This window comes from Pollachius pollachius (assembly GCF_949987615.1).
Source record: "Pollachius pollachius genome assembly, chromosome: 1".
Classification (NCBI taxonomy): domain Eukaryota; kingdom Metazoa; phylum Chordata; class Actinopteri; order Gadiformes; family Gadidae; genus Pollachius; species Pollachius pollachius.
The window spans coordinates 45,582,874-45,606,072 of record NC_136934.1 but is presented as its reverse complement, the minus strand read 5'-3'; the positions used below and the strand labels follow the sequence as shown (position 1 = coordinate 45,606,072).

General features: G+C 46.8%; 5 protein-coding genes across 8 annotated transcripts in view; 3 read left to right on the top strand and 2 right to left on the bottom strand.

Annotated features, from left to right (window-relative positions):
* The window catches only part of kmt2bb (lysine (K)-specific methyltransferase 2Bb), a 58,668-nt gene extending 52,827 nt beyond the window's left edge, over nucleotides 1–5,841 (bottom strand). For 2 of the 3 annotated variants that reach the window (XM_079748331.1, XM_079748332.1), the window contains exons 1-3: nucleotides 5,496–5,841; nucleotides 3,891–3,969; nucleotides 36–3,737 (exon numbers count right to left, since the gene is read on the bottom strand). In XM_079748331.1, coding sequence (XP_079604457.1) covers nucleotides 36–3,737; nucleotides 3,891–3,969; nucleotides 5,496–5,840 — 4,126 coding nt within the window. In that variant the 5' untranslated portion in view covers nucleotide 5,841. The remainder of the gene's footprint in view (nucleotides 1–35; nucleotides 3,738–3,890; nucleotides 3,970–5,495) is intronic. The other variant, XM_079748333.1, reaches the window with a different exon arrangement.
* Nucleotides 5,842–6,774: 933 nt separating this feature from the next.
* psenen (presenilin enhancer, gamma-secretase subunit) lies at nucleotides 6,775–9,018 on the top strand. Its single transcript, XM_079740617.1, has 4 exons — nucleotides 6,775–6,922; nucleotides 7,169–7,242; nucleotides 7,488–7,592; nucleotides 8,583–9,018. The coding sequence occupies exons 2-4, from the start codon at nucleotides 7,182–7,184 to the stop codon at nucleotides 8,720–8,722; spliced, it is 306 nt and encodes a 101-aa protein (XP_079596743.1). The 5' UTR covers nucleotides 6,775–6,922; nucleotides 7,169–7,181; the 3' UTR covers nucleotides 8,723–9,018.
* A 1,411-nt stretch (nucleotides 9,019–10,429) lies between these two features.
* Nucleotides 10,430–11,812, top strand: hspb6 (heat shock protein, alpha-crystallin-related, b6; the record flags this gene model as incomplete). The annotated part of the gene is made up of 3 exons (XM_079757509.1): nucleotides 10,430–10,582; nucleotides 11,067–11,189; nucleotides 11,660–11,812. The coding sequence occupies 3 exons, from the start codon at nucleotides 10,430–10,432 to the stop codon at nucleotides 11,810–11,812; spliced, it is 429 nt and encodes a 142-aa protein (XP_079613635.1).
* A 242-nt stretch (nucleotides 11,813–12,054) lies between these two features.
* On the bottom strand, nucleotides 12,055–18,513 carry proser3 (proline and serine rich 3). Of its 2 annotated transcripts, XM_079753559.1 has the most exons (13): nucleotides 18,223–18,513; nucleotides 18,015–18,123; nucleotides 17,425–17,576; nucleotides 16,975–17,129; nucleotides 16,769–16,866; nucleotides 15,810–15,889; nucleotides 15,323–15,456; nucleotides 14,201–15,012; nucleotides 13,674–14,131; nucleotides 13,380–13,575; nucleotides 12,886–13,042; nucleotides 12,483–12,564; nucleotides 12,055–12,300 (listed from the first exon to the last, which is right to left on the bottom strand). In XM_079753559.1, the coding sequence occupies exons 1-13, from the start codon at nucleotides 18,231–18,233 to the stop codon at nucleotides 12,249–12,251; spliced, it is 2,496 nt and encodes an 831-aa protein (XP_079609685.1). In that variant the 5' UTR covers nucleotides 18,234–18,513; the 3' UTR covers nucleotides 12,055–12,248. The 2 variants fall into 2 exon arrangements, with proteins under 2 accessions (XP_079609685.1, XP_079609684.1); XM_079753558.1 differs by lacking the exons at nucleotides 18,015–18,123; nucleotides 18,223–18,513 and having other exon boundaries at nucleotides 13,665–14,131; nucleotides 17,425–17,656.
* Nucleotides 18,514–18,731: 218 nt separating this feature from the next.
* lin37 (lin-37 DREAM MuvB core complex component) lies at nucleotides 18,732–22,932 on the top strand. The gene is made up of 10 exons (XM_079749731.1): nucleotides 18,732–18,766; nucleotides 19,179–19,222; nucleotides 19,671–19,746; nucleotides 19,833–19,883; nucleotides 19,993–20,022; nucleotides 20,652–20,737; nucleotides 21,390–21,550; nucleotides 21,911–22,042; nucleotides 22,130–22,206; nucleotides 22,311–22,932. Exons 2-10 carry the CDS (start codon nucleotides 19,189–19,191, stop codon nucleotides 22,396–22,398), a joined length of 735 nt encoding a protein of 244 aa, XP_079605857.1. The 5' UTR covers nucleotides 18,732–18,766; nucleotides 19,179–19,188; the 3' UTR covers nucleotides 22,399–22,932.
* The last annotated feature ends 267 nt before the right edge of the window (nucleotides 22,933–23,199 follow it).

Genomic DNA, 23,199 nt, shown 5'->3' with positions numbered 1-23,199 from the left:
CATGAAAACGTGAAGCATCACAGGAAGGTTCTTACCCGCGGGCTCCTCTTTCCCGGTGAAGCGTAGGGGCCCGCTGTCGCAGAGCGCCAGGAGTTTGGAGCCCGTCCGGACGCACACAGACACCTTCCTGACCACGCCGGGGCTGTCGAGGTCCTCAATCTTGAGCTTGGCCTTGGCCTTCTCCGTGTTGGTGGTCCTCTGTCGGAGGCTGATGCTCTTCACCTCGTCATCCAGCCCCTCCGCCAGGTCGATGGGCGGCGGGGGCGGTCTGCTGCTGAAGCTCTCCGTCACCGCTTTGCTTTTGCTCCGAGGCAGTCCCGGGTGCAGCTTCTTCAGCCGTTTGTAGATCTTGAGGTGGACCGCCTGCTTGTTGAACTTTGAGGGTCGCTTCTTCCTCGGGACCGTCTGGCTGTTGCTCGATGGCGAGGGAGGCAATTCAAACGCGCTGGGCGAAAACGTGTTCTCGAACTTGCCCTCGGCTGGTTTGGAGAGCGTGTACACCTCCTCCCCGGACTCGCCCGGCACGTGCCACTTGAAGCTGGGGTTCCTCAGTAGCGACCTCCTCTTCCCAGACTTTGCAGCCCTCTTCCCGAAGAGGACCTTGCCGCCGACGTCCGTGTCGACTTGGTCGAGGCCCTGGATGGAGAACAGGTCCACATCGAAGTGAGCGTCTCCCAGGAGGTCTTCCTCCAGGGGCAGGCCTGGGGAGAGATCCCTCGCCGCCGCCTCCTCCTCCTCCTCCTCCTCCTCCTCCTCCTCCTCCTCGTCCAGTTTCTTCACCGGCCGTGGCGGCGGCGGCGGCAGACCCAGCTGTAGGCCTTTCTTTGGAGAGTTCCTTCGTGGTAACACGGACATGCCGGCGTCGTCCATGAACCGCTGTGGGGTCTTGATGACGCGGGAGGAGCGAGCGCTGACCACCGGCATGATGAAGTGTTTGATGTTCTTGAGGAACTTTGCTTTTCCGGGCTGAGCGTCGAGCACGTCCAACTGGCTATCGTCTACCAACGTGTCTGTTTCCTCCTGCTTCAGGTCTTCCTTGTCAAGCACAATTTCTACAATTTTGGATATTTTCTTGGATTGGGATTTGGGCTTTTTGGAGCCAAGCATCTTTAGACCTTTTTGCCTTCTTTTGAAATTTTTATGCACTCCAATTAATTTCGATCGAGAGGACGGCGTGGACAATGCAGTGAGGTCGGGGAAATCCTCAAACAGGTCGAGGTTCTCACTCAGTGGGATCTCAGGGAAGAGGTCATCAGAATCCATTTGTTTCCTGGACCTCTGCTTTTGTTTCGGACGCTGTCCGATCAAACTTCTCCGTCTCTTTTTCCCCGGTTTGCTCGGTTTCTTCGGTAGACGGGATTTCTGAAGACCAATGGTTGGCGGCTCTGTTGGCACGGCGACCGACTCGTTATCGATGGCGTGGATTTCAGGTTCCTCTTTCACCACGGGGAGATCTGCAACTTCAGCCTCCTCAGGCACAGTGTCGTCCTCGTGCCACTCCGGCTGTTCACACTCCTGAGAAACAACAGCAGTGGCTTCTTTTACCTGAGACAAAGCATCATTACTTTCCACCACGTGCGCACTTGCGGCCTCCGACGTCGTCGGCTCCTTGGTGGAGACGACCTCCGACGACGCAGACTTCTTCCTCTTCCTCGACGAGAGCTTGGTTTTCCGTCTCCTCGCTTTGGGCTGCAAAGACTTGACTCCGCTCAGCGGCGGCTTGGCCTCCTTCATCTCAACCTGCGCGGGGCCCTCCATCAGAACGGGATGAGGAGGATCTGGATCAGGATCCTGGGGAGCTTCCTTCGAAACTGGGGCTTCAGTGACCGGAGCTTCAGGAACGACCGGAACTTCAGGAACGACCGGCACTTCAGGGACGACCGCTTCGGGAACCACGGCCTCCGCGACGACCGCCTCTGGAACCACAGCTTCTGAGTTGAGTGGTGGGGTCTCCTCAGACACGGCCTGGGGACAGGGGACTTCCTGGGGTACGTTAGAAGATGTGTCACCTTCGGTCGGAGCTGCAGTGGAGTTCTCCGCAAGAACTTGCGGCATACTGTCATCATCTCTACTCGTTCTCAGCCGGCGCTTCGGAGTCAGCGATGGCTTGGGGGCGCTACACTTTTTTGGTGGCAGGGTGAAGGTGGGGTTGGGTGGTCTCCTCCTCAGCCTGCTAGTGGGCAACTCCAGGGGCTTCTCCGGGGCTTCCTCACACGCTTGCTTCTCCTCCTCCTTGACCTCCACGGACTCTTTAACGTCCTCGTCTTTCTCCTCGATGAAAGGACTGGCTTGCTGAATTAAAAATGAGGGCTTGGAGCTTTTGTGTTTACCTGGCGACGAGACCTTCTTGATCTGAAGAGGTGGAACTTTCCCACAGTCTGCTTTGGGGCCGTCTTGGGAATTGGAATGGGATGTTTGCTCCACTTCAACTTCCACCTGTATGGAGGACTTGTCCTCTGACGGTACGGCAGTGTTCAGCAGGGAACGGTTCTCACTGTTTGTATCCGCTTTGTCGATCTTTTGTGGATCCGAATTTGCTTTGTCTGCATTTTTCTCTGAACCGCCTAAACATGTAATGACACTGGTCTCAGAAAGAGTGGAAGATTTCACATTAGGCCCCATCTTCTTCTCCGCCAATGGAATGGAAGTGTCAGTGTCCGGTGCTTGGCTTTCGCCTTTCACCAGTGTGATAGTCCAGACAAACTTGCTCCTCTTTTTTTTTCGGGCCCTCTTCGCCGGGATGTCCAATTTGGGATTCCTAATTCGGAACAATTTAAATCCTGGTATTCTCATTTCCTCCTTATCTGACAACACATCATCACCAGTTTCATTTCCCTTATCGGGGAACACAGATAATTTATCATCGACGTCTGGCCTTGTGATGTCCTTGTTCAGCCTCTTGCTCTGCCTCCGGCCTTCCCTCCCATCTAACGGTTTGGTCTGCTCTGTCCTGGAAACCCTTAATGTTGATTCGGCCATGCTAACTTTGTTTGTACTCTGATCTTCCTGTTGAACCACACAATCGTTGGCCGTTTTAGGGGCCGCGTTCCTAGCTCTACTCCTCTTACGCAACGGTTTATTCCCGTCTGTGTTTTTCCCCTGGGTCTTCTCTGATTTCGGCGTGAATTTATCTGAATTCGATTCAGGTTCGGCTTTTCCGCTCTCAGACGCATGGTCGGGTTGGTCGTCTGGCTTTCCCTCCTCTACTATTTGGTCGTCCACCTCCGCTTTGGCACTCACCTCGACACCGGGGGACGCCGTCTTCGCTGCAGACCTCCCTCGTCTCCTGGTCGGTTCGGCGTCTTCCCCCCCGGTGTCGTGTCTATCATTGGGGGGCTCTGTTTTTAATTTGACGTGAGCACTAGAGATCTGGTCACCTTGAATCTCCCTAGCTTGCTCCTGATCCTGAAATCCTTTAATCTTCAACTTCCTCATCGACTTCTTATGAGCCCCCTTTTCACTTTTCACCTTCTTCTTGGCCACCAGCTTGATGGTAATCCGGGGAGAAGTTATGGAAGCTCCATTTTTGGTGGATTGTCTCTCCGTAGCATTTTTTCCTTTTGGACATCCTTTCCTGCCGTCCTTGGCTGGCTCTGTGTCAGGAAACAAGGTGTAGGCCTCCAGTGCAGAGTTTACATCGTTCTCAGGGTCTGGAACGGAAAGCCCCGTCCCAACTGCCCCCTCGTCAGGCGGTGGCTTCTCTTTCTGCCTCTTAGATTTGGTGCTGACAGGATCACCTAGACAACAGAACACAATACCAACGTATAAGACTAGTATATTAACTCCACCGATCTGAAGGTCGTGTTGGAGGATTTCCAAACATGAGATATGTATTTGCTGTCCGCAGGTTCAAACACGTGTGTAATTGTTCATTTCAATATGTTGCGTACCTTTAGTGGGTTTTTTTCGTGACCGCAGGGGTCCTTTATACCCCTTTCTTTCAGCTTCAAACCCTCTGAAGTCATCACCCTAGAAACAACACAAAGCAATTAACACGCAAAACAACCCTATATCCACACTGTATGATGCTAATCCTAGGGCCATGCAGGATAAACTCCTATCGCTGAAAATGTGCAACAACCCAGTAATTAATGGGAATCAAAATACAAATACAGATCTTAACAGTGTTACAATTAACTAAAATATGACCAAAATAAAAGCTCTTTACTAATTCATTTGGAAGAGTTAGCCTGTTTCTCAATGCTTTTTATTAAAGGGTGTTTAGTTATATTTTAATTCAATTACATACATATTTACATTTCAGATTAAATAATTGTTTTTATTAAACATGCACATTTGCATTCGCACACACACACATTCTTGCCCCCCTTTATAAAAGCTAAAGGCATATAAATACAAGCAGATCTAGATGCAACTGCGGGATATAGTCCTTCTACCTCCTACCATCACATCAGATTCGTTTCCAATGCATTACGAAAATGACTTTTAACGAAATGTCATTATTCCCTCGAAAAGTTATCATTACAACCAATTTATAGTGTTCCCTCCAAATCAGCAGTGGTGTCATATGTGCAGTAGCGGCCTGGAAGCAGACAACGTTACAGCCCATGTATATGTGGTACTAACGAGCATATAACATATAGGTACAAGGCTGTACGTGTAATAAAGTAGAGTTATATGTAGCTCAGTGAATTAAAACGCATAGAAACTAGCAACTAACTACAGCCCTTCCCCCTCCACGGAGCCCATTTAAAGTGTTCCCTACTCCAGCCAGGCAAGCTAACGCTGGCTACACACAGTAACGCTAGCTCTGGTACATAGCATGGTGGACTACACTACAATGCATCTTTGTATGTCACCTTGCACAGTCTGATACGGGCACATGTATGTTATCCTTAGTAAGTGTTGGACAGCATATCTCATAGCTGGACATGGGTTCCAAGAGGGTAAACAACCAGCGTTAGCTTCTGCATCGGCAGTCCACCTCTTTGTGTTGGCTAACGTTAGCGGCTAACTCCTTTAGCTGATGATACGGTAATGGGCCTGTGCGAACAGATTACGTATTATATTAGAAGTCCCACTGTGTGTACAAACTATCGCTCTTTGAGCATTGGTTATTTTAAAAAAATACTTTTTTTTAAACACGGATCTAAGTTTGCAGGAAAAAAACTGAAACTGTTGAAACATTAACGCTAAGCGAACTTAATGCCCCGTCCCCTTGAGCCAAGCATGTGTTGTGGTGCGATCGCCTGTTAAACGGCCCAAAACTGAAGCGAAACGCTGCTTATAAACACGTATAAATACACAACGGAAGACACGCACATCCACCGTGAGAGGCACGGCGGATCGGGTTCTCCGGCGGGGCTTCAGAATCAGTAGGGAGCGTCAGCCCCCCGACCAGCCCGGAGCTCGGCCGGACGTTAGCGGGATGATGTTGACGTTTCTGCCCGGTAGTCACGATGTCAGGGGACGGCACACACTACACACTCACACACAGACACACAATGTGGAAAGAATTAAGTAAAGGTACTGACTCCTGAGTGGGTTTGGGACCTCACCTCTTCACTCCCACTCGAGCTGTCCCACCCGGCCTGACCGAGGCGCTTGTGGTCCGCCTCTATCCCCAGCAGGCGCCAGTGAGACGGGTCTTCGTTTAACGCGAGGCACGGCGGCGGGTTGGCGGGCCTCGGGCCTCCGTGGGTCACGTCGTCCGCTTCTGGTCCCGATCGCCCGAGTTGCCATCGCTTGTCGGAGTGCAGACGGCTGCGAGAATAGCGAGGCCGGCCGGGGAAACGACCCCGAGCCGCAGCAGCAGTACCACCACCCTGGCCTCCCACGGCAGCCGCGGTTGCTGGTCCGCATCCCGCTGCCGCCATCATTGCTTCAACAACAACACGGATAGCGTAGCAGTCCGAGGAGACGCAGGAGGGAAGGCGGGAGATGGGCGGGGGGGGCAAGTGTTGCCAGATTGGGACAGATTTCCCGCCCAATCTGGCATCACTGGCTGCGGTGGTACTCTGCAGCCAGTGAAACAGAAATCTTGCCCAATCTGGCAACGTTAGGGGAGGCGCAGTGCTTCAAGGGAGAGTGAGTTTTCTTTTCAGTGTAAACAAAAAATGAATGACCTCGAATCGAGTTATGATTAATTATTGTGTTGATTGAGTTTTGATGCGTGACTTTGATAAAATTGTATGTAGTAGCGTGTGTTTAAAATAAGCACCAGAGGGGAAAACATAGATGAGCTGCAACTAGCAGCAAAGTGTGTGTTCTTCACAATAAAAGTGTTTAAAGCGCTTCTAAATTGTGGATAAAGCACTTTATTAAACGCCAAATGAATTGTCAGCCAATCCTAGCGTCTAATGCACCTTTTACTTAATGCCACTATGGTGAACCAGTACAGAAATTGAGGCTATTGATGGTAACAACCTTTTAATAAATCAATTAAAGCCCTTCACATCTCCCAGTATTTCGGATTCATTTTAATGCTGTGCACAAAATGAGCCTTTCATTGAGAGCTGTAATTCCAATACCCTCTATTGGACATATACTCTATTTATTATATTGTCCATGGTTAATTGTATAGTTGCAATTATTTATTATTGTGTGTTTTTGTTGTTGTTGTATTATTTGGTTGCATCGAACAATGACCCTTAATCATATATTATATTTATATATATACAGTATGATGTTATATATATTGTATGTGTTCTACACTGTTGGAGCTTTACTTCCAAAATAATGGCCAAGCTGCCAATCATCTATTTCCGCTCGCTTGCCGTACAACCGAGGCGATCACTTCCGTGTCGAGTCGTTGTTTTATCCCTGAATACGAGGAAGTCTTCTGCTTGTAAACGCGCAGTCTAATGAGTTTACATCCCCGTTCGTATCCTTCCAGCTAAAATCTGTAAACAGAAGTATACACAATTCATTAAAGAGACATTTCTCGATCATCGGCACCAGGGTGAGTGTGTACCCGGGTTGAGCGAATGCCATTGTTGTCTATCTTGGTGATCCCAATGATTGTTGTGATCTTTTTCCTATAGATACCACAGCCTGTTTAACTCATGTCTAGTAATATACTGCTATTTGTGCGCTGTTTATTTATTTATATTTAAGTGTCCCTTACAACGATTGTTATCAAAATTAACAATTCCCTAACATTCAATATTCAATAATTTCGTCTATTTTCTCGTGTATAACTTTCTAGACCACCAAATACAATGAATCTAGAAAGGGTCTCCAATGAAGAGAAACTCGGCCTGTGCAGAAAGTATTATCTAGGTAAGCGATTATTAAACCCAGTTTGCTGATAGTTGAAACGATCAATGGCTTTGATTCCTGTCTTCCCTCTGTTGGAATGGGAAGTAGTCTCGCCTAGACTGGATCACATGACGCTATGAAAGCCTTTATTCTAATCTAGGCCACATTCTTCAAGATGTGTGCCTTTATTGTTTGTATTAGTATATTTTAAGAAGTAAGAATGGTGATGTGCGCCCTTTTAACACAATATGTATTCCCTCTTTTAGGGGGGTTTGCTTTTCTACCCTTCCTCTGGTTGGTTAATGTTGTTTGGTTTTTCCAAGACGCCTTCATTAAGCCTGCCTACACAGAACAACTTCAAATCAAAGCATGTAAGTGTCAAATCGGCTTATGTATGCAATGACAGAACTTCAAGTATGTTGTTGTTGCTAAGATATTATGCATGTTGTATATCTTAACCAAGTCTGTTTCTTTAAGATTAGTATGCAGGCATTTGATAAGTACTTGAGTATTTAAGCACATTTCCAATAAATCTAGGACAGGTTAACCCCCAACTTTAAGTTTGACAAGTTACCCTGAAATGAAAAGTAATACAGACAATGGTCCCAAATTCCCAATCAATTATATTTGGACAAAAACACTTTACACTAATTATTCTTTGGACGATAACATCTTAAGCTATATGTTAATTCATTACAGGATTTGATGGTGCTTATTATGGGCATTGCATCTTGAAGGTGCTCTAAGTGTGATTCTAGAGAACTAGATCTATGTTTCTCCTCCATGTAGCAGTGTTGCATATCACGCACCTGTGATTGACTGGCACAAAAGAGATTCCTAGGTTGGTTAGAAATTATCCGGATGCGGTTTCAAATCTAAATAGCCTCATACAGAGGCAGGCATAGTCCATCTGAACATATGTTCAGAGGGCTCACAGGGCATTTCACTCACTAATAGCTGATTGATGGCTATGAATTTAAAAACTCAAATTACACTCTTCCCTACAGCACCTTTCAGTTCTAAGGTCTAATGTCCATCGTTTTTAGCTGTAGTTTTTACATATTGTTTTGTTTAATTTTAAATCTCTTTATTTGTTTATTATTGCCCATGATGATTTTTTTGGGACATTTGCAACATTCTCAGCCAATGTTTGTTTCTACCGTCATTGGTTTATGACGTTGCTATCCCATGTTTTATATACTGAAAATCACACTTCTCCATCTAGTTCAGCCTGAATAAGTAAAGGTTTAGTTTTACTATGGTACGGCCAACAATAACTGAATTCTGACAGCAGGATCTGATGTGAGAGATTATATAAAAAGTAAACACAGGGTGTTCTAACGCGTGTAATTTCCTGTCAGATGTGAAGCGGTCGGGCCTGGGATTGGCCCTCTGGGTGGCAGTGCTGACCACCTGGATTACCATATATCAGCACTACCGCGCTCAATGGGGCGAAGTGGGGGATTCCCTCTCCTTCACCATCCCACTGGGCATTCCCTAGAACAAGAGTGTGTACACCAGCAAATGGCCCAAGCTGTCATTACCTGCCAATACGCATACTTCGAGCGCTCTGTTGAGTTTGACTATTCATAAAGGTTCAAGATGAATGTTGCAGTATGCAAGTGGAGGATGGTTATGTGCATAATTGCTAGATGCAATAGATTGTTTTTCCCAAGGTTAAATGACAACCACTTTCCAACTGCTTTCTATTTTGTCAAATCAACGTTTTTGTGTTTGATGGCACACTTTTTTTTTTGTACTTGCATAATACCAGTCAATAAATGTATATAAAATGTATGTCCAACTGTCCTGTTTGAACCAAGATGATGAATTTGGTTATAAGGGGTGTAGCCGCTCAGGAAGACCTCGACCAATCAGGCTGATTGTTTCTAATCCAGTGTCTGACAGGCCAATATAAGTCTTCTAAATGCATCCATCACATAGGCGCCTGTTGTGAAACTCTATCCTAATGTAGTCTCCAGCTCCAAGGCAAAGTCAGGGCCATTTTTAGACAGGGGCTAAGGCCTGAGTGACAGCTCTATATGCTCTATATGTTCCCCAGAGGAACATTACACTATTGGACACAATAGGTCAGAGATGTCAACAGGTAGGATCAGGATGAAGACATGGTCATGAAGTGATATGCTATCTCATACCCCAGCACCGCATGATGACAAAGACTGATCTAACTTGCTGTCTAGGCTAAACATACACGATTATACCGATGGATGGATTGTACCGGCCTGTGAATGAGCAAATATAGAATTGCGTGACACCAAGGTCACTACAACTTATTATTAGTCTCTGACGTTCGTATTATTCCAAACATTTCTGTTTCATTCAAGTTCTGAACTATTTGGACGGAGGGGGGAGAAAGCGAGAGCACTTTAATGACCCGTGCTGCGCCATGTGAGCCCCCCTCCTTGTCTGGTTGGTCTGCTATTGGTCGGCTCATCAGGATGAATTTATTCATGCACACACACCCACGCACGCAATCCCGCACGCACGCACACCCACAGAGGCACGCACGCACAACCAACAGGCGCGCGCGCGCACGCACGCGCGCGCACACACGAAAAACAAACGTTAATGTGGTCATCTATTGTAATTTGATTGGTCCACATTTCACAGCTAAGCCCGCTTTCTTTAGCTAATTTGTCTCATTACCCTGCGACAGCTGCATACCCGCCAAAACAATGGGCTGTCGTCCCGTGACTCAGCCTAAACACCCGCGGGTATTCGCTTAATTGCTCCAGAAGAGGATCAAGGTGCCCCACACGGAATTCCCAACTTATTATGTAACCCGAGAATAAAGCCGCCCATCACTGGTGCGTAAGGGGGGCCGGTGCCAGACGGTTCCAGACGGCGCCAGCACGACTCGGTGACGGTCCCACTGGCTGCCAACACATTGCTGGCCGCTGCTTGTATTTCCTAACGGTAAGTGTCAATTTATTGCATCCAGGATCATGCTCTGACCACTACCACCATCATCACCACCTGCTGACTTCCTAGGAAGAGAGGGGGGAGGGTCTTACGAGTCCTGACGGGGCGCAGATTAAATAGCAAGGGTGGAGATGTTGACGCTCATAAAAGTTAGAGGTTCACAGGACACAGGATCCCGAGTGGAAGTACTGAAGCTTAGCACTGCTGACCACAAGTCTGCCCAGCAACAACTTCCACCACTTCATTTTGTCCAACAGATCTGGAGATGGACTTCGTTCTGCCCGCCACTCTACCCGCTACTGGGATCTCCTGGGAGAAGTTTCTGCCTCCTCTCATCCCGCAGTTAAACGGGATCTATGGACAAGCATCGGAGTTGGGTCTCCGTCTTCCAGAAGCCCAGTCACCCAGTTCCACACAGGTAGGTGGGAGCGCTTCATTCTGAATCAGAAGCAGAATTACTTTTATGACATCCTATTGTCCACACGAGTAAAATTCGTATGCTTGGTTCCTCAACAACCGCATTAATAAAGCAAATAAATATAAGAAAAAATAAAAATACATAAGAACAGGTAAAAATATATATTCTGGTAGTTTGGCTCAGACTATGGGCTACACGTTACCGTGATTATGTTTATGATTTTGAAATTGCAAGACATATTTCAGTCTGACACAATACTCCCACTAAAACGACCACTACATGATGATACAGATCAATATAAATTGTATTGTATTATTTATATGTATTGAAATGTTGTTCTGGTTGTTTGACCTACTGTTTATATATTGTAATCAAGGCGTAATTTAAAAAGCGAGCCTGCTCTCAATGGCCTTCCCTGAATAAATAAAGGTTCAATAAATAAACATTATGTCCAGAAGCCGTAACAATGTCCATGTGTGGGCAGGTTAACTGCGACCCCAGCGGCTTCACGGTCCACGTGGACGTGAAGCTCTTCAGCCCGGAGGACTTGCTGGTCAAGGTCAGCGGGGACTTCGTGGAGGTCCAGGGGAAGCACGAAGAGAAGAAGGTGGGCACTTTGGACGCATGTTTTTTTTAATCACTTAGATAGGTATAGAAAACACAGCGATTACCTTGGTGGGCAACGGACCACCCCCCCCACCCCGTAGCGGTATAGATCATAATAATAAATAACACAATAAAATAAAGTAAGAATATTAAGAGAAACTAAGACAGTAGTATTAAGTAAAGCCTAAAGTAAGCAAGCCTAAAACAGGCATTTGTGTGTTTGCTTGATGTTTCCTCCAAGCAGTCTGGCTCCTGGAGGAATCCACTACCCCCAAACCAACCCCACGCACACTACAACAAAAGACACTTTGAATACATGTTTTTCTGTAATTGCACAGCATTTTTGCACTAGAACAAACCGTGGCTGGTACCACTACCACTTGATCACTTTGATCACAACCAACCATAAGAATGTTACTGTTGTGTACTTTAACAATAAGATGTAATTGAAGTGATTCTGTCCGTGTGTAGAAGGACGGATCTGGCACCATGACCCGACAGTTCAGTCGCCGCTACCGCATCCCAGACGGGGTGGACACCATGGCGCTGGAGTCCGCCGTCTCCCCGGAGGGCATCCTCATCATCTTCGCTCCGATGCTCCCGATACAACCCATACAGAGCTAGAGGGGTGTTCACGCTATGCACGAAGACATATCCCTTTTGCTATGTGTTTTAGTAATGTGATGGCATATGTTTGGATTTCACATGCGCAAATAGTCCTAGGTTGCCATGATCCAGAACACAGAACAGAGCAGCATGTTCCTGGCACTGCTCAGATATTCCCACTCTCTGACATGTGTATATACTAGCCAGCGGATATTTATGTCAATGTTATAAAAAAAACAGTCATTGTAAATATAATGTATTCAGAACTAACAACAAATTGGTTTTGCCGAGACAATCTATGCAATATATTGTTTGACAATATGGAGAACAAAGAGATCTTTCAAAAGTTAATGTTTTAATTTATATTTGTCACAGCATCTTTATAAATACATGATACAAATGCACTCTTAATGTATAAAATTAAAAAACCAAAGTATTGCAAGTTTTCCTTGGTTCAAGCTTCTTCCCCCTCTGGTGTGAATTCCTCCAACAAGGAGTCCACTTGACTGAAAGAGAAGCAAAAACGTCATAAATTCAGCATACAAATCAACCGTTGCATTCCCCAAGTGACATTTCCCCACACACAAAACCTGGTTCATTCCTGGACCATCCAGGCAGGAATGAGACAATAGCAGATGATAAACTACGCCAGTATGTCCATTTATAGGCTCTGCTTCGGTTAAATCACCTTATTTGGTCCTTCACTCGTGTCCTCTGCTTGCGTAGAACCTGCAGTAAACTATCGTCTCCGAACTCCTCTCCGTCGGAATCTAAACAAGAGAAGCACGATAAATAATAAGGATCGGAAACGATTCCTTTTCCATTTGAGGTCAGAACAGCCAGGACTTCCATTCAGCTTACATGCACAAATGATACATTAATGCATGTATGGTATTCAAATCCAACAATGTGGAATGCGTGTGCATAGTGCGGCACGTACGGAGGCCCGGAGCGTGGCAACAGAGTGGCAACATGCTTCTAGAATCCGGTCCCCTGTTCTGGAATGTCTGAGAATGTTCTGCATCCAAAATATCCTCCTCACTCAGCGCTAAGGGCTAAAGGTTAGAGCTACCCCCCCGCTGGCTTCTCACTCTCGGCGTCGCGGAGCAGCTGTGAAAGGACCTCCTCGGGGGGCTGGCCGCTGCCGTCGGGACCCTGGGGCCGCGGCGGAGTGGGTTGGGCGCACCGTGGGGGGACGGAGGAGGAGGAAGATGCACGCCGCGCGGGGAACAGCACCTCGGAAACCGCCTGTCCGCAGCCAATCAAGAGCGTCAGCCATTTAGAGATCATGGAGAGTTACCCCAGGTAGAACTACACCTGGTAGAACTACACCAGGTAGAACTACACCCGGTAGAATTACACCCGGTCGGATTACAACCGGTAGAATTACGCCAGGTAGAACTACGCCAGGTAGAACTACGCCAGGTAGAACTACGCCAGGTAGAATTATACCACGTAGAACTACACCATGTAGAATTACATAGTTTAGAATTATACACGTTTACTTACTAAAGTGCAGTTTAATAAACATAGTCAGTGCTAACCAATCACATTCACTGTGTGAATAAGGTCAATAGTACCGTACCTGTCGTAAGGCCAGGTGGACGGGAGACGGCGGGGCACATTGAGCAGAACAGACCCCCTGGTGGAGCGCTTGGCTCTCCCTCTGCCGTGGGTCTTTGTTGGGGGACAACCTTTGAGGCGCGGACGCTGCCATCCTGTCCAGGCGGGGCCGGGAGCAGCCCCCGGTCTGAGGGCCCGGCCCGTCTCCAGCAGGTCGCCTGTGGGACAAAGAACAGAACAGTCAGCGAGGGCTTCGTCCCATGGCTCCCATGATTCTATGAGACACAGCGCGGGCACGGCGTCGCACCTGGCGCACCTCTTCTGCTTTCTGTGGGCCGTCTTCTGCTTCTGTGAGGGCTTTGTGTCAGAGCTCCGCTCGTCCTTTGTCGGCTCCGAGGAGCCGGGCGGGGGACACGACTCTGGTTCCCTGCCGCCCGCCGCCGGGGAAGGGTTAGCTACGGTTCCAACGATTGGTTGAGGGTGTTTTGGGCCGATGTTGGTCGGGGGCCGGCCTAGCGCTTTGGGTTGCGTTGTTGGAAAAGACGATCGTACTGGACCAGGGGATCCATCCCAGAGAAGAGGCTCCCTCGCTGGCTGGTGCCTGGAGGCCGTTTGGCTGGACGCAGGACGGGGGATGGAGGTCGAGGGGGGACCCGCGGCTGGGGGACACGGCCCTTGCGTTTCTTTACTCCCGAGTTGTGGACTGGGAAGGATAGATGGCGCCGTTCTTTGAGACGGTTCAGGTCCCTGGCTCTGATGCTGCTGTTCAAGACACTGTTAGAGGAAGGGGAATGAGAAGCTGTGCATGACAGTACATGTGTCCAAATGTGTGTGAGTTTATACCATATGTTCCATGGAGCCAATGATCGAGGGCTGGTGGAGACTAGAGGTCTGTCCAGCTGGAGGTGGCTGGTGCTGGTGGAGACTAGGGCCCTGCCCGGCTGGAGGGGGCTGGTGGAGACTAGGGTTCTGCAGGGCTGAAGGTGGCTGGTGCTGGTGGAGACTAGGGTTCTGCCAAGCAGGGGGTGGCTGGTGGAGACTAGGGTTCTGCAGGGCTGAAGGTGGCTGGTGCTGGTGGAGACTAGGGTTCTGCCAAGCAGGGGGTGGCTGGCGGAGACTAGGGTTCTGCAGGGCTGAAGGTGGCTGGTGCTGGTGGAGACTAGGGTTCTGCCAAGCAGGGGGTGGCTGGTGGAGACTAGGGTTCTGCAGGGCTGAAGGTGGCTGGTGCTGGTGGAGACTAGGGTTCTGCCAGCCTGAAGGTGGCTGGTGCTGGTGGAGACTAGGGTTCTGCAGGGCTGAAGGTGGTTGGTGCTGGTGGAGACTAGGGTTCTGCCAGCCTGAAGGTGGCTGGTGCTGGTGGAGACTAGGGTTCTGCAGGGCTGAAGGTGGTTGGTGCTGGTGGAGACTAGGGTTCTGCAGGGCTGAAGGTGGCTGGTGGAGAGTAGGGGTCTGCCAGGCTGAAGGTGGCTGGATCTGTTGGAGACTAGGGAACTGTTGTGAGGGGGCCTGGGGCCAGTGGCTGGCCTGCTCCATTTTCCTCCTCAACCGCCATTGGAAGAGGATGTCTTCCTCCGGGCGTTGACGGCTAATGGAGGGAGATGGCACGTAGCTTTTCTGCGAGGGGCCAACAGTGGGCGAAGATGAGCTTGTGTTACCTGTAGGTTCATGAACAAAGCTGTATTTAGTAATAGAGTATAACATGTATAATACAGTATAACATAATGCAGTGTAACATTGTGGAGTGTGTGTGTGGTGATGGCTGGTTTAACCTGTGCACATTGATTGTTCAATGTACAACAGGTATGCAGCCTCACTCAGTCCAAGAGTCCAATCAGTCGGACTCGGCCCAGGTGAGGCTGCTTAAACCAGCCATCCCCCACACACACACATTCCCCAAACATATACAGTACAATATAACATAGTGCAGAACAATCGTTTTAGGCTGAGGCTGCGGTTGTGGCTTACACGTGGTTGATTCAATCAGACAGGGAAAGAAGGGTCTTCGGACCGGCTCATTCACGCTGAGGGGGGAGGACAAATCAGAGCCCCCCAGGCCCTCAGAGCTGATGACCAGGGAGCCACTGCTGACAGAGCTCTCACTGAGAGGGAATCGAGGGAAGATACACCATTAAGGGATCAAACGCCCCCCCCCCCCACTCTACCGCTGTGATCTGACAAAAATGATGATTATTTGGCATGATCATTTGATTGAGATTATTCCAAGTGATTAGCAGATTCATTATGGTCCCTAATGTATATGAAGAAAGATTTTAATAAAGCAATTGCTTGCTTGTTGCCTGCGTACAAACAAATATCTTTTTAGAATTCTTTGGATCTTAAAATGCATTATTTGGGACCTTTCACGATTGCCTAATTCCAGGGGTTAAAATCGCGACTTTGGTTAATATGCAATTTATTGTACCGCCCACACAGCCACACACAGTGTTCCCACCTCCTCTGTAGCAGTCTGCTGGCACTCTCCTGCACGCCCTCAGTGTCCCAGCGGTCCCCCAGGGAGGAGTCAGACAGGTCCTGAGCAGGGACACAGGATTAGCAAACCAGTGACAAGCATAAGTAAAGTGTAACACCTACCCACATAGAAACAATATAAGTAAAGAATGAACCGTGATGGGGTGTTCCGCGATGCATTGAGCTTATTTCCTGCGCTGTACAATAACACAATAACAATGACTACATCAAGGATCCAGCAACCAGTCTCAAGGGTCTTGAGCTGCCCTTTGGGTTTTGTTTTATATTTATATTTTGTGCCAGCAAGGAAACATCTGGAAGTTGCATTTGACCTTTGAATTTGTAGCGCATTGATTTTAACGGTTAAAGGAAGAGGTGTCAAATGCTTGAAAAATAATGCACACCCTTGGAACGTTATTGGCCAATCAGAATCAAGTATTCAACACTGATGATGTATACATGCATATGAACGTCAATAAAAATCAAAATCTTTTCATAGTAAAAATGAAAGCAAAATTATGTGATGATGTGCACTGAGTGTACAGCAATGCCTTTACTGTACCATCGTTCCTGCATTTAACATGTTTTAGTTTGAATGAACTTCAAATGAACTCCTGCAGTATAACATAAACAAGGAATACTAATGATTGAATTAGAAATTCTAAAAGTTTAAAGCTGGACATGTGGCATGGTCGTGGAATTTAAATATTTATCCGCACTAGAAATGTCACCCTTTACGTGCCGGCAGACATTACAGCAGCAGGCCATAGACGGAACACACTTAGCGCTTTACATTTCTCTTGTGTCCTCTAGAGACATAAGGCTATGATCTGTGGTCGAGTCCATGATTGTATTCTGGGGTGTCCCATCTCACAGTGACGGTGAATCAAATATATCTAGTTACACGTTCACGCAGCTTAATATAGCAGTTGGCTGACCTACCAACGAGCCGATATCAAGTGGTTCCCTATACGGTCTTGAGGTTCCGAGTTCCCCGCGTCTGCCAGGGTCCTGGTCTTCTTTCAGGGCAGCCGTGTCATCTGTTCCGAAACATGTCAGAAATAGCTCCGGTTAAAGCGGTGCTGTCATCGGCTGACGAGGATCAGTGCTGACATTTTGAGGGGGGGGCTTCGGTTTTGAGAGCCCACCCATGTTTCCTGAGTCTTGGGGTGTGGGACTAGAAGGAGGAGACGAGGGACTCATCCACCAGAAGAGTTGCGCCTCCTCTCTCCCGGCAGCAGGGGACAGCGGTGGGCGCTCCGCCCGGCTCCTGGGCTCACCGTAGCGGAAACGCTGGACGTACCTTTGAACGCAAGGAGACGTCGTTGACAGGAGGCGGGGCTTTGTGTTCTGGGAGTTTAACACCGGAAAATAAATAACTAGTTCATAGATAGAGACATGGAGGCATAGAACATATTACATTAAGAAAGCTTTTGACTTATATTCAACATATTATATATTAAAAGGTATAACATGTCATTTAAATTAAGGAGAAATGGATTGGTAAAGGTATCAGCATTGCAGCATTTATAGGCTTGAAATGAAACGTTTCTAGCGAACGACCTGAAGCTATGCTTCATCACCAAAACCAGTTGTACCTTGCCAGAACTGAATCCTGTTGGTTGGGGGAAGACATGATGAAACCCCCAGCAGAGGGTCTAGGCGGATCCGTGAAAGAAGAGAAGGCCGTCTTGGTGGAGGGAGATTCCTGGTCCGTCGAGGGCCAGGCCAGTCTGTCGTCTGCAGGGGTCTGGAGACGACAGGTGGGACCAGGTTTACTGCTCAGGCCTTGTTATTGTCTTTGCTCTGCTGTGCTCAGAGGGTTGGCTGACTGGCTGGGAAGTCCAGGATCTGAAGTCTATGGAGTGTTACGGCTGGCTCGGAGGCCGAACATAATAAGGGACGAAACACAAAGGTTTTAAGTTCTTAGTTTTTGTTTATTGACAAGTAAACATAAAGTACCTGAAAAAACAGGAAACTAACTACTACGGTGTTGCTGCTGTGAAGTTGAGAGTGGTTAATTAGGAGACTAAATGGTCTCAACCTAATGTCTGCAGGTGCTGACAACCAGGTTTAATCAATCGAATTCACTATGTAACAGGAGACAAAAAAGTGTGGTAGCCTATTTACCAAAGGAATACATGAACATGTGGATACAGATGTAAACAAAATAAAATTTGTAAACATACTTTTTTGAGCCCTTTTTCTGTGGGAGGTTCTGTCTGCGGGATGGGTGATAGCCAGTCGTCCTGATCGGAAGAGGTGGGAAGGGATCCTCTCTTGTAAACACAGCCACGCTGTGAACAAACACAACATAACCGTCACACCTGGCAAATGGCACCATCAATCTCACCACCGGTAACCTAGCTGAGATGAAGACGCCCCATAGTTCCTACCTGGACTTCATATCGACACAGATAATGCAGAACAGCTGTAGATGGAGCTCAGCATGGTGTCAGACGATCACAGAAGCAGTTTAAACGCACATTTCCCATCAGCCTTCCGCGTCTGTTCACTTACTTCACCAAACAAAGTAACCATGGCTTTCACCAAAATACATGGGCATAACCTGGTCCTTCAAAAAGTCTCCTTCGTTTGTAAATATCAGTCAACAACCATTACGAGTTGTGGTTTGCAATACATACCGTGGTAGAGAGATTGATTTATTTGATATATAAACGACTTGGTCGTAGTTCAGACGCTATGTTGTGTTGGACAAACGTTATGACCCCTCCATTCAGTGGGACCAATAGTCATTTGGTTTGCTTTGATGGACGTAGTGGTCAACGAATGACGCGGCGGTACCATTGATGCAGGGCGGGGCCACGCAACTCTTGCGCCTATCAGTGTAGCGGAAGCTGACAGCGCGCGGAAGAGGAAAGTCTCCAAATGTTCAAAACGTAAACAAGCTAGGAGGCTAACCCGGCTAGCTCCACATCGGTAACGTTATCTGACTAAGAAAGCTCCTATGAGCCATTTATCTGATTGTCTTTTATTGAATCGTGATCTCTTCCGAGCGTGGAAATAAAAATATAATATAATTATAAATATATATATAACATAATTTACTGTGACAGTTGTGGTAATATGAGTAATTTATGTGAGACATGTATTGCTGGTCAGGCCATCTATTCGTTATTAATGTCTGGTTTAACCATATACGATTCATTATTCATATAGATAATATTGCTGGCTTCCTCGCCATCAGCAAAGGAAACTTGACATAATCTCGATTTGTTGTTAATATCCCAGCGTTGATGAGGTGCAGTACACTGTGCTGTCTGGTCATTGGTTGGCGGTTCTGTGAAGCCTCTGTTTTGTCTTATTGTGTATCTTATTGCCTATCTGGTAGATGCACCACCATGCACCACCTCAAGATCAAGACGGAGAGACCTGGTGAGATATGATTCGTAACCTGGTTATAGCTCTCAGATCACCATTCACGTCTGTGTTATCCCACTAGTCTTGAGTTACAACCCTAAAGCTACTTATCTGTATTATCACAGAATAAGAACACTAATCACTCTTCTATATTGTCCCACTAGACCTGAGTTCTAACCCTAGGATCACTCATCACTATTCTGTATGATCGCATATTTAGATCACTTATAATTCTTCTTTATTGTCCCTCTAGACTTGAGTTAAAACCCTAAGATCACTAATTACTATTCTGTAATATTGCATCCTAAAATCACTAATCCCTATTCTGTATTATCTCACTAGACTTACTTGAATTATTAAGTGACTGTTTATGATAGATACCATGATATTTGCTGAATGTTACCTGGCTACCATTTATAATGGATTTAGTTATGTTAACAGAAAGGGCTTGACATGTGTGCAGATCAAGAGGGGAGTGTTGCTCGCAGTCATTTGGATGCCGTCTTGCAGGTTCTGGTTGAAAAGAATGACACTGAGAGGTGGGTCGACCTATCTGCACATTTCAATATGAATAAAGATGTTTATGTGGAATAGTTGGAAGCCAACATGACCTTCCTCTGCCTAGTGAGCAGAACGAAGACGATGCTGGGAAGATGACGGCAGACTCTCTCAACAAGTAGGATTTAAAACATGTGTATGCAGCTTTTATTCAATGTTTAACCTACTTCACATTCATTAACCAACGTGTGGTTTTGTTTGTTTGTTTGTTTGTTCTGCATTCCCAGGGACTTGTCTCCTTTGTCTGCAGGAAAACGGTAAGGGTTTTAATGAGAGAAGATAGCTGTTGCAGATATATGTTGACAATATATAACATTTCCCTATTATGGAAACTATTATGGAACCAATTTTTATGGACAACTTGGATAATAACTTTGTTGGCATCAAAGCCACAAATTGGAAGGAGAGAGCAAGAGTGTGTAGACAGACGGCAATTAAATTAGTGTAGTGCAAATTTCCCTCTCTATAAGGGTTGTGCATCGCATCATCACATCGTCATGACTGCCGACATTTTAGTAGCCTAGGTGTGTGGGGATGATAGTTATTGTGTTGGAAGTAGTGTTTGGTTATTCATCTTGAAATGATTTGTAATTATGGGGACATTGTTGTTTGAATCTGCAACAGCGTTTCTCATGTGAGACGTTGAAAATCAACGTTTTAATTAGCCTAGGGTACGGTAGTACACATTTGTTTAGGATTTTACAGTATTAGCATAACTGGTGGTTAAAGGGAGACAAGTTTGTATATTCTTTTAATGCTTACCTGGAACTTGCATTATCAACATTAGAGGTCTCACTGACCACCATTCTATAAAAACGTACATGATTTTAGTATGAAAAGATAAGGGGTAGACAGCGGTTAAAGTTCCCGGACTCCCCCACTGCAGATCATCGTCTCGGTTCCCTCAGCATCGACGGAAGAAGAGAAAGGAAATGGAGGATGGCTTACCAGAGAGCAATCAGCTCAAACAGAGTGAGCATCACTAGCCGTTTAAATCATGTCCTCAGGCTCATTGCGTGTGAACAGGCGGTAAACATGTATCAAAGGGTCTTAGCATGTTGGAAGCCCCCTTTCTTCATGTCCTTGGTGGTGGTTGGATGTTAATGTCCGTTGAGGGGAGCTGGACGTTAAGCCAAATAGGCAGAAAGTGTGAAATATTGCCTTGAGGAAGTGAGGCAATACACATGCATATTGTCAACACTTTGTAAAAAAGTAATATCTGACTCATAATCATTCATTTGTGACCAATACAAAACCCATCAGTGAAAATAGTTATCTTACAGTCTCTTTACTGACGTACAAAATCTTTATTTTGGGTTTAAACTGAGCACTGCATGTTTCATTCATCTTTCACATTTCAACACATAAATCTTGTATTGTTCTGTGTAAACAACGTCATCCAATCAATGAATTGATAAAGTAACCATCAGACTAATTGAATGTATGAAGTAAATAGTTGATATTTTCTATTTTTCTATTTTTATTTTATTGTTGACCAAACATTTCAAGGCAACACTTCAAAAGTAAAATCACAGGCATTAAGGCTGCCTGGTATCGTCTCCGAGCGATATTTCCTAGTCCCCCCCCGTTACCGACGGTCCACTGTGGTTCCTCTGCCCCTTAGACACGTACATCATCAAGCTGTTTGACCGCAGCGTGGACCTGGCCCAGTTCAACACCAGCAGCCCGCTCTACCCCATCTGCCGTGCCTGGATGAGGAACAACCCCGCCGCCCCGGAGCAGCCGGCGTCCCCGGGCCCCCAGGAGCCCCTTGGGGGGGAGGAGGTCTGGCTCGGGAGCAGGGGTGCCTGGGCGGGGGATATGTGCCTGGTTGATTGGTTATTGAAAGAGGAGACAGATGTAATGGATGTTCATGGTGGGAAGGCCGTAGGAGAATGGAGCATGAAGGAGTTTGAAAGAATATGAAGGAGTACGTAGGAGTACCTTGGAGTACATAATTTGTTTGAGTGTTGGAGAATGTAGTAGTATGTTGGAACAGTAGAAAGGATCTATGGGTCTATTTTCATAGGTTGGAGCAAAGTACTATTTACTTTACAACTGTAATTTTAAATTCAAGTGTGTGTGTGTGTTGTATGTGTTAACTGAAGTGACGTACCTGTGTCTGTCCTCCATGGGGCTCGCCAGATGGCCGACATGCTGAACGGGAAGCCCCAGAGTGTGTACAGCCTCCCTCCGCCCACCCCCTGCCCCGTCAGCCTGTCGGGACGACCCCTGAACCTCAGGGTCCCGGCCACGGAGAAGCCCACCGTATCCAAGGTAACGCCGGGTTCCGTGGTACACTTGGTAGAAACCAGGTGAGGGAACAGTGGTGTTTAGTCCAAGGATGTGTTCTCCGCCCAACAGCTGGCCGTAGATCAGGTTCCTGTTCCCGGCTCTCTCCTCTGTGACCACATGGAACGATGGAAAAAGATAAGACAAAAGTAAGTCAGATGTTTAGTTTTGCATGTAGCAGTGTTTTCGGGTTAGGGAACGATGTCGTTGTTATTTTGGAGAGGGATCCATGATGTGGCGTGGTGTCTTGCAGGTGGAAGGAGTCCTCCAACAGAAACCAGATGAGATACAGCGAGAGCATCAAGATCCTCAAGGAGATGAAGGAGATGTACGATCAATGAGTGTGATCGTACATCTCAACCACTAGGGGGCGACAACGCAGACGGAGTAATGGGAAATTAGTCCACCATGAATCCCAGCCAGAAGGCAGCTGCCGTCGCTTCTAGAAGATTGACCAGTATATTTCGAGCCTTCAGCCTTAAAGAGCTGATATTGGATTTGGCCCTTGTGAGGAATAGGTGTTCCCATTGAGCTGAGATAGTTTTGCTGTATAAGATATATTGGATAGTATGTGCTGTGGTTAGTGACCAAGTAGATCCAACTCATTTCAATGTATTTCCCCAGACACATTGATGATCACCCCTGCTACATCAAGGTGCTAAACCACTCCCATGAGAAAATAATTATCATGGGCTTGATATACAAACAACATGCAAACTACCAATGGGGACTTATGCCGAGGTCATGAGAGATTCAAGGAATAGCATGTTTTAGTTGTGTTCTTTAACGTAGAATTAAACAGAAAAATGACATATGGGCTGCTGCTCGATGGTTTTTGTATTTTTACATGAATTAAAAATAAATGTTTGCAAATATTCTGTTCATTGCCACTGCTTTCAAGTGGCGGATGTTCGTGAAATAAAGCGGAAATGAAACACTAGATGTAGTTAATAAGATAATTTCCCACTCTATAATATAAAGTATTCTAAACTACACTGTGACCGATCACATAGGCTCAGCCCCGAAGTGCCGCTTCAGAGCCCGTCCTAGTAGACTGGGTTCAGAGCCCGTCCTAGTAGACTGGGTTCAGAGCCCGTCCTAGTAGACTGGGTTCAGAGCCCATCCTAGTAGACTAGGCTTTA